A 15,933-nucleotide genomic window follows, 5' to 3' on the forward strand; every position below is an offset into this window, starting at 1 on the left:
AGGAAGTTTTTTTTTTCAATATTTGTTGTTTTTGAGGTTGGTACATTTCTGTGTATGGACATTTACATAGCGTGATTAGATCTTTTGATATGTTGATATTATCACATATCGTCATTAAGACACATACTATCACTATATTACTTTTTTTTTCTTATAAAAATAGTAATAGTGTGACCAGAACCACTGGCTGACAGTAACTGTTAATTTTGTTTGTAATCCAGGAAACCTAGTATTGCAACATCTAAGTTGTAATTTCATTACCATTAGTATGATCACAGACAGTGAATCTGTTTCAGTTCTTGGCAGGGGTGCCTTCTGTATGGAGTCTGCATGTCCTCTCTGTGTTTGCATGGGTTCCTTTCTGGGTACTCCAGTTTCTTTCCTAGTTCTAAAGATATATGATAGGCTGACTGGTGGCTCTAAATTCTCCTTAAGTGTGAATGCAGTGTGCATGCGTACGAGCATGCATGTGTGTGTGAGAGAGATATAGAAGAAATGCCTGGAAATCCCCTTCCCTCCCATACTTGCCTAGTAAACTCCATGGATGGGGTGGCTATTCATGATACTGCTAAAGGAAACATATGCAACTCGTAAACCTGGATGGATAGATAATGGATTACCGTCACAGCTTTCAGAACTTTCTCGACAGATGCAGAAATATCCTATTATTCTTTGACCCTTTTTAAAAGATGACATTACATGTTTTTCTTTATTACAATAAGAAATAACTAAAAGATAACTGTTTTGTTTGTTAAATGGATAAGTGAACTGGCACAATGATCCTTTTCATTTATGAGCCACGTCTGATAGGGACATCCCACCCTTTTAATGAAATACATTTAAGTATAATTTCTTGCATCTAATGCAAACATTGAGACTCAGATAAAAAGGGATCATTTATAAGCACAAGTAGATAAAATCAGCCAAGAGTGAAAATATATAAATTTGACATAATTATTTTCATTATAATACAGTGTGGGCCATCGCATGTAGGTGATGTATAAAACATATTGAGTTAAAGTGGAATGTTTATATGGTAAGATATTAATTTTTAAGGTTCAAAATACATTCAGACTACATTGGCGATGTCAAGGTAGTAGGCAAACAGCCAGACAGTATGAGAGTAGATTATACCTGGAAACTACATAGAAAAAATCCTAAGACCACTATGTCTTTCTTCAAAAGTCATGAATTAGTCTTGGTAAATTTCAGAATTATTGCCATGAAAATATTTTCTATTGTCTGCATTCATATGTCCCCAGGCAAAGCTGTCAGCATAGTAGGTGAAGCTTCATACTGTCTCAGTCCCCATATTAACTCTGAGCTGATTGTACTGAGTGATTTCAGTAATGACAGGGACTCATGCACTAATGGCATTAGTCAGCCCCATGTTCAAATGAATGGTTTTACATAGATAATTAATCTGATACCACATTCAGACAAAAAAAAAAAAAACATCAAAGAGATGATGCTTCATGGGATCCTTGTTTCTACTATTAAAAGTATACATTTCACTGGAATCTTTGCTAATGACATAAGTGACCACATTCCAATGTTAACTTGAGAAAGTAATATTCATGGTGTGTATTGCAAAACATACATTGGGTTTGCGCAATAAATTGTGGACTTCATTATGTTTTAATTTTTCAGGCTCCTTTTTGGATGTTCCAGTGTTTATTATCTAGGACCTCAACAAAATCCATAGATGCAAATGTTCCCAACATACATGGAGGGGCTAAGTCAGAAAGTTTACTGCGAGGTGCACATGGGGCATAAACTTCACAGTAACCATTGCAAATTCACAGACAATCCTACCACAGTGCTTTAGCAGGAAGAAATGAGGCACTGTACTTAGTTGTCTCAACAGTGCTGCCAAATGTTAATGAGGCATTCGGGGTGGAAGAGGCATATGCCAATTCCAATCCCCAGAAGTGCCTACAATAAGGCATTTATGCAGCTGACTCGGCTACACAAAGTAACAACGCTGCCCATGACCACTCTTGTTAAGGAATGTGGCCAAAAGTTCATAGTCACCCAGCACAGTAGAGGTAAACAAGATCAAATTTCTCGAGTGTCATGTACCCAAATCACAAGACTCCAAGACCAAGATGCCAGTTATGTTTTTCCTTAGGAAACTGCTGCCGATATGATTTCTAAGAGTGAGTTTGCAGAGATTCCTTTGTTTTGGGTGATTTCTTCCTATTTTAGGTTTGTGTGACCATGGAGTTGAGTTTGAAGGTGTCAGGGCTTGCCCCTTTGCAAAATAAATAACTAAATAAAAAAGCAGACACAGATGAAGATATTACTCTTTTAATAGTTTGGTTTGTGTTCAGCATTTTGACTTTGTCTTATAATTTGAGGTGTCATGGAGGAACTATCTTCTTCTTTCGGCTTTTCCCAGTTAGGGGTCGCCACAGAGGATCACCTGTCCACTTATGATTGGCAGTGGAGTTTTATGGTGTTGAGTTGCCAGCCCGGTGCCCAACCTTCCACAGAAGGCACACACACGCACGCACTCACATCTAGGGCCAATTTAGTGTGTCCAATCCACCTACAGCATGTCTTTGGGAAGTGGGAGGAAACAGGAGCACCCAGAAGAACCCCACGAGACCACAGGGAGGACATGCAGACTCCACACAGAAGGCAACCCAGCCAAGGATCGAACCAGGGAACCTCTTGCTCTCAGGCAGCAACGCTAACCGCTGCACCACCAAAATCTTACAACAATTGTTTGAAATGTCATTCCTAAATTGTTTTAGTCATTGCTGTGATTATTTTGTGCAACTGTGAATTTCCATATCTGCAGCATATTTTTATATATCTTTACAAATGCTATAGCATATAAAATTATTTCCTGTTATACTCTTTTTATGCTGTTTTTTTCAGTAGTAATGGATACATAACATCATAACATCTTTTTCTATCTTTTAGAGAGTTCCATCTTAGGACCCCACTGAAAATGAACCATCCCAGGTAGAAACTTTTTGCCAACAAATGCAAAGAAATAAATATTGGTAAAGGGCTATTGTGGCTTTCATGTCCATGACATTTTCATAGGTTCATAGGTTCATAGGTTCATAGGTTCATACTAGGCTATCTGCCCTAGGGCATTTATAAGCCTAGCCAGAATGTGTTTGGCTTTTGCCAACCATTTTTAATTTATTTTGCTATGCCCTTTTTCGAGGTTAGTATACTGTGCCTCTGTCTAACAGTGACACAGAAGTGATACCCGGGGTAAACCTACGATCTCCCATCCACTCATCAAGATTCCTCTTGAAGAGAGTCAATGAGGGACTCTGCCTAACCTGGACTGGGATTTTATTCCAGAGTGAAGGGAGCCTCTGGGTTATGAATCTATCCCTCCAGCATGTCCTATTTATTTCAGTGCTGAGGTTCAAGTCTCGAGCGTGAGCTCGATGGGATTTGGATTTTCTGAGGTGCAGCATGTCCATTAATTCCGGTTGGACATGGCTTTATACATCAGGCACAGATCGCCTCTGAACAGGCGGTATGCCACTGAGTAGAGCTGGAGTTTCTTTAACCGGGCAGCATATGGCATCTGTTTGAGCCCTTTGATCCTCTTGGTGAGGTACTTTTGGGGTCTTTCCAGTTGCTGCAGGTGTCTGGTAAGGTACATCTCAAAAGGGGCATTGTACTCAATTATGGGCCTGATGAGGGATGAGTAAAGAGGCACGATGACCTCCCCTGATCTAGATGTGAATCCCTTCATGATTAGGTGGGCTATATAAAATGTTTTTCTAACCACTTTGGCTACGTGGTTGTCAATTGAGAGATTGCTATCAACTTGGGTCCCAAGTCCCTAATTACTTCTTCTGTACTTAATGGATTACCACCTATGTGGTAATTTGTGGGCACTTTGTTTTTGCCAAAGGGGATGACTATACACTTTTTGGCATTTAGCTTGAGGCCATGGCTCTGGCACCAGTTGTCTGTTTCTATGAGGCCCTTTTGGAGGATGCTTGTGTCGGCTGGAGAGTCGATTATGGCGCCCAGTTTGCAGTCATCTGCAAACTTGGTCAGCCACAGTCCTTCCGTGTTGGCCTGTACCTCTGAGAAATATATACCGAACAAGAGAGGTCCCAGGACCGAGCCTTGTGGGACACCACTTGTAACTGGTTTGGAGTCTGACATGGCTCCAGCAATTCTAACCATGTGGGTTCTGTCCTTGAGCCAGTTTGCAATCCATCTAGTGACATAGGGGTTTATATTTAAGCTGGTGAGCTTATCTATAATGCCCGAGTGGGGTATTGTATCAAAGGCTTTTGCGAGGTCCAGGTAGGCTGTGTGGACCACCTTCCCCTCGTCAATGGCCTTGGTGACTGTTTCAAAGAAATCAACCAGGTTTAAGAGGCAGGATCTGCCCTTAACAAAGCAGAACTGGGTAGGATCCAGTGTTTGTAGGTCCCCAATATCTTTATTTATGAGGTCCATGATGATCCTTTCCATAGCTTTGCAGACCAAGCTAGTCAGGCTTATGGGGCGATAGTTTCCAGGATCCATTGAGGCACCACCTTTATGGAGAGGGACCACTGTTGCTGTACACCACTCTTTGGGCACATATCCTGTAGTAAGGCTGAGATTGAACAGTAGTTTTATGTTTGGGTTTAGCTCTTCTTGGAGTTCATGTAGGATGCAGCCCGGGACACCATCTGGTCCCATTGATGCTGTGTTTTTTGCTTTGGAGAGGGCGACTCTTACCTGAGCATCTGAGATGTCAGGGGGGCAGCACTCTGCTGGGATAAATATTTTCCCTTTTGGTGGGGAGTGGGGGGAGAAGTTTGCGCTGAACCTGTCAGCTAGGATGTTGGCAATGTCTGTGGGTTCAGTGTATTTTTTGTCATTTTGGACTAATTCTGAGCATATCTGGGAATTACCACCCAGGTTCCTAACATAACTAAAGAAAGCCTTGTGATTATCCTTAGTGTCCTGTGCAATTTTTCTCTCGAAGCTGGCCTTAGACAATTTTATGAGTGCCCATAGTTTTTTTCTAATACTGATCAGTGATGCCTTCCCTTTTTGGGATTTTGCTCTGTCATTTAGTAGCTTCCTCCTTCTATTGTATAGTTTGTTTATGGCTGGGGTCCACCAGACAGGACGTCTGCCTTTGGAGGATTGGGTCTTGGTTTTATTTGGGATCGCATGATCCATGCATTCCTGAAGGTGTTCATAGAATGCGTTTATAAAGGATTCTGCGGTCTGGGCCGTATTTTCCACAGGCCCGGGGGCTTTGAAGGATTCCACCTTGGTTTTGAGGAGTGTGAAATTTGCTTTAGAGAAGTTTTTCACTGTGGTTTTGTGGGCAGGGGGTGGGGTCGGGATGTTAATATCCAGTGAGATTAGTTTATGGTCTGATCTTACCAGTGAGGGATACACTTCTGGTCTGGAGCATAGAGTCCCCATGTTGGTGATGATCAGGTCCAGTATGTTTTCTCCTCTTGTGGGAGTGGTAACAAGTTGTTCCATAGCATTTGAGTTTATAAATTCTAGGAACCTTTGGGCTAGGGCATTGGGGCTAGAGTAATGCTCCCAGTCTATGTTTGGGTAGTTGAAGTCGCCCAATATAATGGTGTTTGGAGAGACCTTCATATTTTCCAGTGTTCTCAGGAAGGCCAAGTGGGGTTCCTGGGTTTGAAAGGGTGGTCTGTAGCAGGCTATAAACTGGAAGGCAGTTTTACCCACTGTTAGTTGCACATGGATAGTCTCTGATGCTTCGTGCTTTGCCACCAACCTGGAGATGTGGGTATCTTTGATGAATATCGATACTCCCCCTCCTTTTGTGGTTCGGTCCAAGTTTTGGGGCCGAAAAGCATGGTATGAGGTATAATCTGGTAGTGCTGGGGTGCTCTCGGGAGCCCTGAACCAGGTTTCTGTTACTGCACAGATATCGATGTTCTCCATGCTAAGGAGAGTTTAGAGTGCGTGCATCTTGAGGTTTAGACTTCTGGCTTTGAGTAGCATTACTCTTAGTTTCTTATCCCTTGTGATACCTATGGAGGTGGGTTTGTCTTTTGAGCCTTCAAAAAGTTTTCAGTTTATTATGTTCAGAAAGCTTACTTCAAATGGGTCAAAATATGAAATTGTCCAAAGAGTGTTAAGGGACTTCCTTTCACAGGTAGTCCTCCCATTTTGGGCAAGGTGATTTCCTAACTCAAAGACTACTCTGTGATCTATCGAGATCCCTTACTCTGTCATCTCCATCCACCTTGTATGTTTCCTCTAGAGAGCTTACCAGCTGCTGTGGGATGACAGAAAATAAAATAATTTGAATTTGTTTAAAAAAAAGACTTTTTTTCTTTAACAGAAGCCATCTTACTTTCTTGAGGGCAGTGTGGAGATGTGCAAACTAACCCTACAGAGCTATAAATATTCATAACCTAGTGGTGGCTTTCTGTAGCCTTCCTGATTTTTTACCAATACCGAAAGATATTTGAAAAGGGAAAATTTATGTTTGAAAATAACTATAAGCCTCCCAGCCGCATCTCTATGGTTTGTACTAAGCAGCATTTTAATTTGTATATTTCTTTCTCTCAACTAGTCTTTTGATTACCCAGTTACTGTGGTTGACAAAGTTCTGGTTAAACAAGATGCAAGTGCACAGATATTTGAAAGTGTTTATGCCTGGACAACAAACTCTGTAGCTATGTCAGCAAAATTCTGTGAAAACCAAGCATATAGGCATATGTATGTAAGTAAGTGTGTATATACATTTATATGTGTGCATGTGCGTGCGCGTGTGCATGTGCGCATGTGTGCGTGTGTGTGTGTGTGTGTGTGTGTGTGTGTGTGTGTGTGTGTGTGTGTGTGTGTGCGTGTATTACCATGACATTTCTGGCTATGAACTAATAGTAGAGTGTGTTATATGGTTATTTATACATTAGTTGTATTGCTGGAAGAATACATCTTAAACTTTTAGCACAAGAAATCTGGACAAAGGCTAAAATACTGGGAGGACAAAGGCCTATATTTTAAACATTACTCTTATAAAATTAAAACGTTGCTAGAATAGTAGGTCTTGCATTGGTATGAATTTTATGAAGGATATGAAGTCTGACACTCATATTGTTTGTCATTATTTAATGACTTCAGTCCTTAAAGATTTTTCAGAAATCTACAAATTTTATGAGGAAAATATCGTATATAAGAGGTAAAAATCTGAACATTTTGCAAAAATCTGGAGAGTTGAGAGGAATGACAAGAAGGTTTGTGTACCATCAGAAGAATGTCTACAATGTAGAAGAAGGAGGTTACTGGTGAGGGAACTATCAAACAAGACATGCACCAATGGTTTTGCACCCTAGACCTGGGGATCTCCAGAATCAACAATATTACTGGATGAATGGACATTGGCAGCCTTCTTTTTGATTCATAGGTGTTTACTAGGCTAATGAAAAGAAGGACCTTTTTAAGCCTAGCCATGCATCCTAAATCTCTGATAAGTTCTGGTACCCTTAACAAGTGTAAGCAGAGATTTGGGAGATGAACCATTTACAGGCTGCTTGTGTCCATTAGAGACACAGGTGCCAAAACAGTGATAAATTGCATGTTCCCCATCCAATTGTCCAAGTTGCACTTGAATTGGGTTAGGAAGGAGCTCTGCTTCACATGGATGGAGAGCCTGTTCCAGAGAAGGGGTAGTCTATGTGATAGAAACCTTTTTCTCCAGCAGGTCCCATTTATATCACAAGCAAGGTTTAAGTCTTTAGAATGGGTAATTCTGGTGCTGTTTGCTTTACAGATATGCAGTAGGTCCATCAGCGTGGGGTCTGACAATGCTCTATATGCCAGGCATAGATCTTCCCTCAACAGCCTGTAGGAGACAGAATACAGAGATAGGGCCTTGAGGCAGTCTGTATAGGACATGTTACTTATGCCTGTATTCCTCTAGTGTCAAACTTCTTTGGACGTTCCAGTTGTCAGATGTGCCTGATTAGGTACATACCAAAGGGGGCATTGTGCTCAATGAAATGTCTGACGAATGACAAATATAGTGGAACAGTGCCTTTCTTGGACCTAGATGCCATACCTTTGTTTGTACATTGCACATCATAGAATGAGTCCCTCACCACTGTAGGTACATGGTGGTCAAAGGCTAGATTACTGGATCACCTCTTAGGGTTGTGCTGTCATTATGATAGTTACCAAGGATGAATAACTTCCCAAAGGATACATGGTTCTAACACCAGTTATTTGTTTGTGTCAGGCCTTCCTGGAGAAGATTTGTGTCAGTGGGGAATTCTATGAGTGTTCCTAACTTTCAGTCATCTAGAAATTTAGTCAGCCAGAGGCCATTGACACTGATAACTGTTATCAATGTCAGTTTGACCAAGTCAAGGAGACACTCACCAAAATCATGCCTTAAGTTTGTCAAAACAAAGGGAGTGACTTTGTAAAGTCAAACTTTTTAAAATCTACAAAGATGGTCCCAGAGAGCATCCCTTTGTCAATATTATATATATTTTTTGTCAAAGATGGCAGTAATGGCCCTACACCCAGGACTGTATCTGTGCTGACCTAGAATATGTATCCCATTCTTAATAATTTATTCTTTAACTTTGGTACATATAAATTCTTCAGTAACTTTTTCCATGACAAGTAAAGTAGAAATGGGCTTATAGTCTTTGGCTACTTTAGGATCTCAGACTTCATGAAGGGGAGCACAGACGTTCTCTCTTATGGACTGAGACAATACCCATGGAATGGAATAATAACATGAATAAAAGGGACAGAAATGTATGCCAACCCATTATGAGAAATGTCTGAAAATATAAAATAAATTCAATGTTGTATTTGTATTTAGGAGCATGAAGTAATCCAATGTTTAAATTGAAACACTACACATTTAGCAATCTAAAAATGAGTGGGTTTGATAAGGTACTTAATACATTTTAAATATATAATGTTTAGATAGTTTATACCCTGGATTGATATTTAAATACATGGTACTTAATGACAGTTTTGCCCAGTCGTGTATAATGATTTGCTATGTATTTGTTCACTCAGTGGAATTAAACACTTCTCAAGTGCTATGGCTTAGTTGTGATAAAGTGTCACATACACCTGGCATTTTTTACCTTCAAAAGACTTTTAGCAGCTTTCCAAGAAAACTCATAGTACTTAGAGAAAGTGATTTTCTCCCAAATTCCATCTCTCTTGCTCGCCAGTGCATAAAGTGACCCATACTTTTCCACAGATTCTTTGAACACTTGATGGACTGTCATGGGTTCTTGTGGGCAAGAGTCATCTATCCTGAGCTGGACTGCCCCATCAGCTCTAGTGGTCCACAGAGAATCAGCTGGAGCCAAATATCCTTCTTCCAGGGCTTGCCTGGAGACGACCCTGTCAGTTTCACCTAGAAACATGAAGAAAAAGGAAAAAAAAGACAAAACAAGAGTTATTAAATATTAAAGTACTCTGAAATAAGACACAACAAAGTTTACAAGGAATAATTTGTAATAAACTTTAACCTGAATTTGTACTATTTATTATCGCATTATTCTTAAAGTCATGACTTGAGGAATATAATTAAGAAGAAGGAACTAAACAAAAACAATAAAAATAAACAAAAATTAAATAAATGGGTGTATTTCAAGACAACCACAAGTTTATGAATTTTCTTTTTCTTCTGTGAGATGGATCAGACACTGAGTCTCATAATTTGTATCAGTATGGTGAGAGATTCAGTGTACTAAGCACATTTTGAAAATATGTTCCTCAAGTCCTGTTAGATAGTCAGTGACTAGTACTTCTAGGGAAACACAACTTAGTTATCTGTGCATTTTCCCCCAGATAAACTAAATTCAATTTAACTAATATTAATTTTATTTGGTTAGAAAATATGTTAATAAATACATCTGAATCTGCATATCATACAGAACTGATGCATCTCTTAAAGACTTCATATTGAATATTTTTCTCTAGGAAGTTAATTCTAGGGTTTTCTTAAAACTATATGTCGACATGATATCCACCCACAAAAATGAAAAGAAACAAGACTGGCTGATTGGCTTACATAGCTATCTAGTTATAGTAATATTAGTCAATACACCCTACAGCTCAAAAATGATTACAAAGATTTTAATTTTCCTCTGCTAATGAGTATTTTATAAAAGTCAGTTTTTAGAAAATGCAAACATACATGTAGATAAATACATTTACAGCAGAGAGGTACAGCTGATGTAACATCCCTGGAATTCCCTTTGACTTTGTTCATTTATTATAATCTGTGTTCCTGAATTCCTTGTTATCAGCAGCAGTTTTAAATCACTTAACGTTAGGCAGTGGTAACTGATGTATACAGGAAGAGAAAGAGGAGTTGGTAACAGATTCCATAGGGATTAATGTTGTAAACGGTCCTAATATCTATTTAAATGGCAGTGCAAGGAGACTGAAAGAGAATGCAAGTCTACTTGTAGGTTGCACAAAGTTCTAAAAACACTAAAACGGAGTGGTGTGGATGGAGAAAATGAAATGGAACTGGCAGATATGTAGGACTGGAATCATACAGGGCAGATATGATTCATGGTACACTGCAAAATAATACATAGCGAAAAGAAAATAAATCCTACGAAAAAGTACAATTTGCAAAAGGAAAACTTTTAATGAATATTTCAGTTTTATGGACATATTTTGGTTTAATGTACTGTTACTTTTGTTTTGTAATGTGACCCACAGCACTAGATAGAACACTCAGTTGAGTAAACATTATAAGAGCAAACCTGGAAACTGAAAACTCAGAAGGTCGAAAGAAATGGACCTTTATTGTGTGATCATGATAGAGTGGGGATCCGGGTTTTGCTCCTTTACCCACTGTAGCAAACTCAGAGTAGGTATACGTAAGCAATAATGTCCCACAGGGCGTGTGTTAATGTATAATTACAACCCGGCCAGGGGTGTTATGAGGCCCGATGCTGCAGGCTTTAATTACACATTAACATACACCATGGAGGGCATTATTGCACTTAGAGAACGGGCTCTCTGTAAAATTGTTGTGTTTTACTTACTTATTCTTTTAAGTACTATATTATTATTTTTTATTTATTTTTGATGTAAAATAGTTCCTCCAGCTACTGTTTCAAACTTGCTCTAGTATATGTTAATGGTGGTAGAGGAAGCATTTTACATCAAAAATATATAAAAAAAAAATAATATATAAATAAGTAAAACAACAATTTTACAGAGAACCCATTCTCTCTCTCATGCATATTCTCTTTCTGCTTTCACACACACACACACACACACACACACACACACACACACACACACACACACACACACACACACACACACAGTCTCCTCTGGTTTTATACCCGTATTTACTCACACAAACATAACTCTCAACCTCTTAGCACCAGAAATCTGGACAAAGCCAAAAATAATGTGGGGGGGGGGACAAAGCCCCAAAAATAGGTACAAATTTTAAATATTGCTCTTATAAACTTATAAAGTTGATAGAATAAAAGGTATTGTATTAGAATGCATTTTCTGAAAGATATAAAGCCTGAAACTCAAATGTCTGATATTATGTAGTCAAGTCACTCCTCACTGATTTGCCACAAAACTTCAGAAAAAACACAAATTTTATGAGGAACAGACACAAAATATGAGGCAAAACTCTGGACATTCTGCGAAAATTTGGACAGTTGAAAGCTATACACAAGACTGGTCTCTCTCTCTCTCTCTTTCTTTCTTTCTCTCTCTCTCTCTCTCTCTCTCTCTCTCAATCTCACACATGCAGTCTCCTATGCTTTTATACACACATTCACTCACACAAGATCACTCTCACTTACTCTCGATCTCTCACACACATACAGTCTCCTCTGGTTTCTTACACCCATTCACTCACATGCAGACAGAAACATGAACACACTCATACACATACATACAAACATGTACACTTTTTTCTGTTTATTTTTTTTACACTCACTAAACAGCAAAAGCACTGCTTAGCGAGTGTAAAGTAATAGCAGCCATTAGTTTTTTGTTTTTTTTTTTCAGTCTGAGATCCACAGCAGCTTGATATGCCGCCGTGAAGCAGCAGATTAGTTTTTCATCCTGGCATTACTTGTATATTAATACCCTGCTGGACAACATTCATTCTCCAGTTAGGGTACTGATGTACAGTTTGCCTGTTCTCTAAATATATATATACATATATAATTAGCAGGGGTGTGGGTACAGTAGACTTGCCCTGCACTGCAAAAAGCAGGTGATATGTGTTTCCTGTTCCTGGTTCAGTTCTCTGCTGGGTGTCTTCTTTACAGAGTTAGTATGTCCTCCCGGTGTTCGTGTGGGCTTTCTCCAGGTGCTCCAGTTTTCTCCCACATTCCAAAGACATGCAGTAGGTGGATTGGACACACTAAACTGGCCATAGATGTGAGTGCATATTTGTGGTATGGAAGAACAACAGCAAAAGGGCTAGCAACCAAGAAATGTAAATATTGGCTATAGATGTGACACCCCGAACCTGTGTGTAAAATTGGGGAAAAGAGGGTTATGGCTGGATGGCTGAACATTACACTGAGGTGTTGTGTTACAGGCAGATATACAAATATTTGTGATAGAGACATCCCAAATACAGTATCACAAATTGTAGGCTTTAGGGCAACAGATGCTTCTCACTTCAATAACATTGTTTTTAATGCCAGACTGAAAGTATACTTTCAAGCATCCACCCATTTTCCCTTCTTTGACATTCCTTATCCTCAGTATTACCCTCTGTACTGTCTTCTAACCACAAGAGGGCATATTATTCTCCTTTCCAGTGAGTACATACCCCCATGGGCATTAGTGCTTGCTTGCAGACTGCGGTAATTTGGGTGTTGTTATTCTATCTTCACCAGATTCACAATTGCTCCAACATGGGTTAGACCAAATTAACAGTTGGTGCAAGGAGAATGGTCTCAAATTAAACGTGAAAAATGTAGGGTGGTTAATTTTGGTAGACCAAACAGCGTCATTTAACATACAGGAGATGCAACCTTCCAATCAAACACCGTTGTAAGGGATCTAGGCATGTTTTTTTGATAATTTGGTATCATTTGACCATTGTGTCTCCAGTGTAGCATGGAAAGCCTTTTACCTAGCTCATATAATTCCTAAAGACATCTCCACTAAATCCAAAAAAGTCTTAATTCCCCTTTGTTTGTATCTTAAAAGAGCCATTACTGAATATAATGCACCTTTTGGCATGTAATTGTCTAAACATATCAGTCATTTCTAGAGACCTTAGAGATTCATAACTAACAAGATCAGTGGCCTCAAAAATCTTAGTTATCAGGAGAGACTGGCAGCCCTTTATCGTACTCAGTCTCTTACAGAGTCCTCAGTGGATATCTGTATCTAGTCTTTCGAGCCATGAAAGTTCCAAACCTATTTTACCTCCTATTCCTTTGCAAAACTAATGGAAGCTCAAATACTCATTTAAAGGAATTAAATCTTCACCAGCAGATAAATAAGACACATTGGCATGATACATTCATATACCAGCATATCCATCACCTCTGGAGCAAACCTTCATTGCATGTCAAGCAGATTAGCACCCCTTGTCTCCTTCAGAGTAAACATGGATAACTGGATGGAGCCTCAAATTCTCCCATGGTCTATCATGTCTTGCTCTCCTTGAGGCTAGAGGGAGCTTTTGAAAAGGATTTTTGGCTAGGCTTGAAATGGTCTATAGACTGATTGCCTAGCATTTACCCATGAACCTATATATCTGAGCACAGTTTTCACTTTGTTTTGTTAAGCATAATCTGGTGTAACAATGTCCACTTCTAATTGTAGGTAATATTCCTTTCCTCTTAATTCTCAATTTATGGCAAGTTCTGAATGCTGACACCTAGCCATAGCCTCTCTGCTAACCCTTTTTTTTATTCCACAAATACCACATTCAGATAGGCTGCATGATCCAAAGACATGGCGTATTAAGTTTATTTTCTAAAGAAAATCAATGGTCTTACATCCTGAACCACAATTACCAAAGGATGTAATGCAATTTGCCAAAAGTCATACCTGTAAGGTGGAGCAACTCCTTTTCTCAAAAATGCATCTAAAATGAGTTTCTTCTTTTTTCTGTTCTTTCATGAATTTTCTTCTCTCATCAGTGTTAAATATGATCTTTGTTCAAAACTATGCCCTGCTACTTCTGCTTTTATCTGAATACCTACATATCTCTTCCTAATACCACTCACTATCTCACTAATGTCACTAGACCAGTAACCAATGGCTCTTGCTACTTCTCCAAGTGCAATATTCATCTGCCCTGGTATTTAAATGTATCATCATCTTGCAAAACCTGTTCTCCAAAATGCTTCACTTACTACAAAGTGTCTCCGCTAAACTATCTTATAGCTTCACCACATCCATCATTTGTAAGATCACATCAATTACTAGGCCAGGTAAATAAAAATTATAATTCCCATAAAAAATGATCTTGCACCTCCATCTCAACTCTATGTCATTTCTCACATCTCAGACTGTTCTCCACTGTCATAATGGAGTGTAATTACACCCCCTGTCACTGGGTAGGGCAATTTTCTCAGCATCATGGCCACATTTCCCAGACTTGATAAATATCATATCTGGTCTTCCCTGAAAGTTAGCCATAGGCTTACTGGAGCAGACAACAAAAATAAAATAAATACTATAGCACATTTACTTAATTGAAATGCACGTGCACGAAAAAAGACTGGCAGCTGAATTGCCTAAGTTAAACTGATCACAGAAGAGAATTTTTTTTTTTTTTTGCAGGGGCAATCCTCTCCATCCCTCTACACCTCCATAAATTATATATGACAACTCCATAGTCATAACACAATGGAGAAAAGGGCAACCTCCCTGAAAAGTGCATTACTGGCTTGCACTATACAACCCATTGCAGTTTAACGCAAAACAACATTAAGAGTTCACAGTAAAGCTACTCACTGGAAAAGCCACCAACAAAGTGTATATATGCTGGGAAAAAGCCATCGAAAATAAATTAGGGATTTTATTCATTCAAAACTTGTTCCCTGAGATCCTGCAAGCTGAAGTGAGGGCTGCTACAAAGTGAGTTTTTCCAAGAATCGAACTTCAAAAGAATGAAGAGCATTTTTTTTCTAGATAAGAAGTTCAGATCCTATTGCTGAAACAGAGCTTTAACTATAGGGTGCAAAAGAAAGATAGTACACAAGAGGACTTTGTGCATTTTCAAGGAAATAAAGTAATTATTCTCCCATTCGTGAAAGTTACAGATTGTGACAAGGTGGGACATAAGAGGACAGATGAGAGTCATGATGGAATGGGATAAGAAATATTTTGATATTACTGAAGGAGACACTGTTCTAGTCAGTGGCATAAAGGACCTCCTTTACTCCTTTCACCGAAGACAAGCCATGAGGAATGCAGGGAGACCTCTTGAAAAAGTATAAGAAATGAAAAAATAGCTCATAGACAAAAAATTGTCAATACAGAGATGGGAACAATGACAAATTAGGGAAAAAAATGTCAAATCAGAGATGGGGACAATGCCAAATTCCAGGTTAGCTCTTTCAGCCGCTTGCTACTATGTTAGCACTGGAATCTGTTTGTATTGCAGGCTCTTCTATTTACCACACACTCGTTATTGAGATCATTTCTGCATTTTCCCTGCTGATTTCATTACATTTTATTCATTTGTTAAATTGCTAAGCACACTAGGAAGACATGCCTTTTCCTTAGGAGTAGCTTATGAGCACTGTCTTTTCACAGAACAAGCAAGTGAAGACTGAGAAAATAAAAATCACAAGTAAAGAATAAATGTCTCTGTCGTTCAGACATGAAAATGCAACTGAATACGTCAAATCAACTTATAATAAGGCAGGTGTTTATGCTGAACTTTAGGTCCTTGAAGTGTTTTACTTATAAATGAGACGTTTACTCATTTGGGCAATTTGGCAA

At 39.0% G+C, this 15,933-nt stretch overlaps 1 protein-coding gene across 1 annotated transcript in view; it reads right to left on the reverse strand.

The window, feature by feature from the left end:
* Positions 1-15,933, reverse strand: part of ACSBG1 (acyl-CoA synthetase bubblegum family member 1) — a 415,596-nt gene that overhangs the window by 307,379 nt on the left and 92,284 nt on the right. The window contains exon 3 of the mRNA XM_044077462.1: positions 9,093-9,370. Coding sequence (XP_043933397.1) covers positions 9,093-9,370 — 278 coding nt within the window. The remainder of the gene's footprint in view (positions 1-9,092; positions 9,371-15,933) is intronic.

Source organism: Protopterus annectens, chromosome 7.part0 (assembly GCF_019279795.1).
Source record: "Protopterus annectens isolate FY-2018-M chromosome 7.part0, PAN1.0, whole genome shotgun sequence".
Lineage (NCBI taxonomy): Eukaryota > Metazoa > Chordata > Ceratodontiformes > Protopteridae > Protopterus > Protopterus annectens.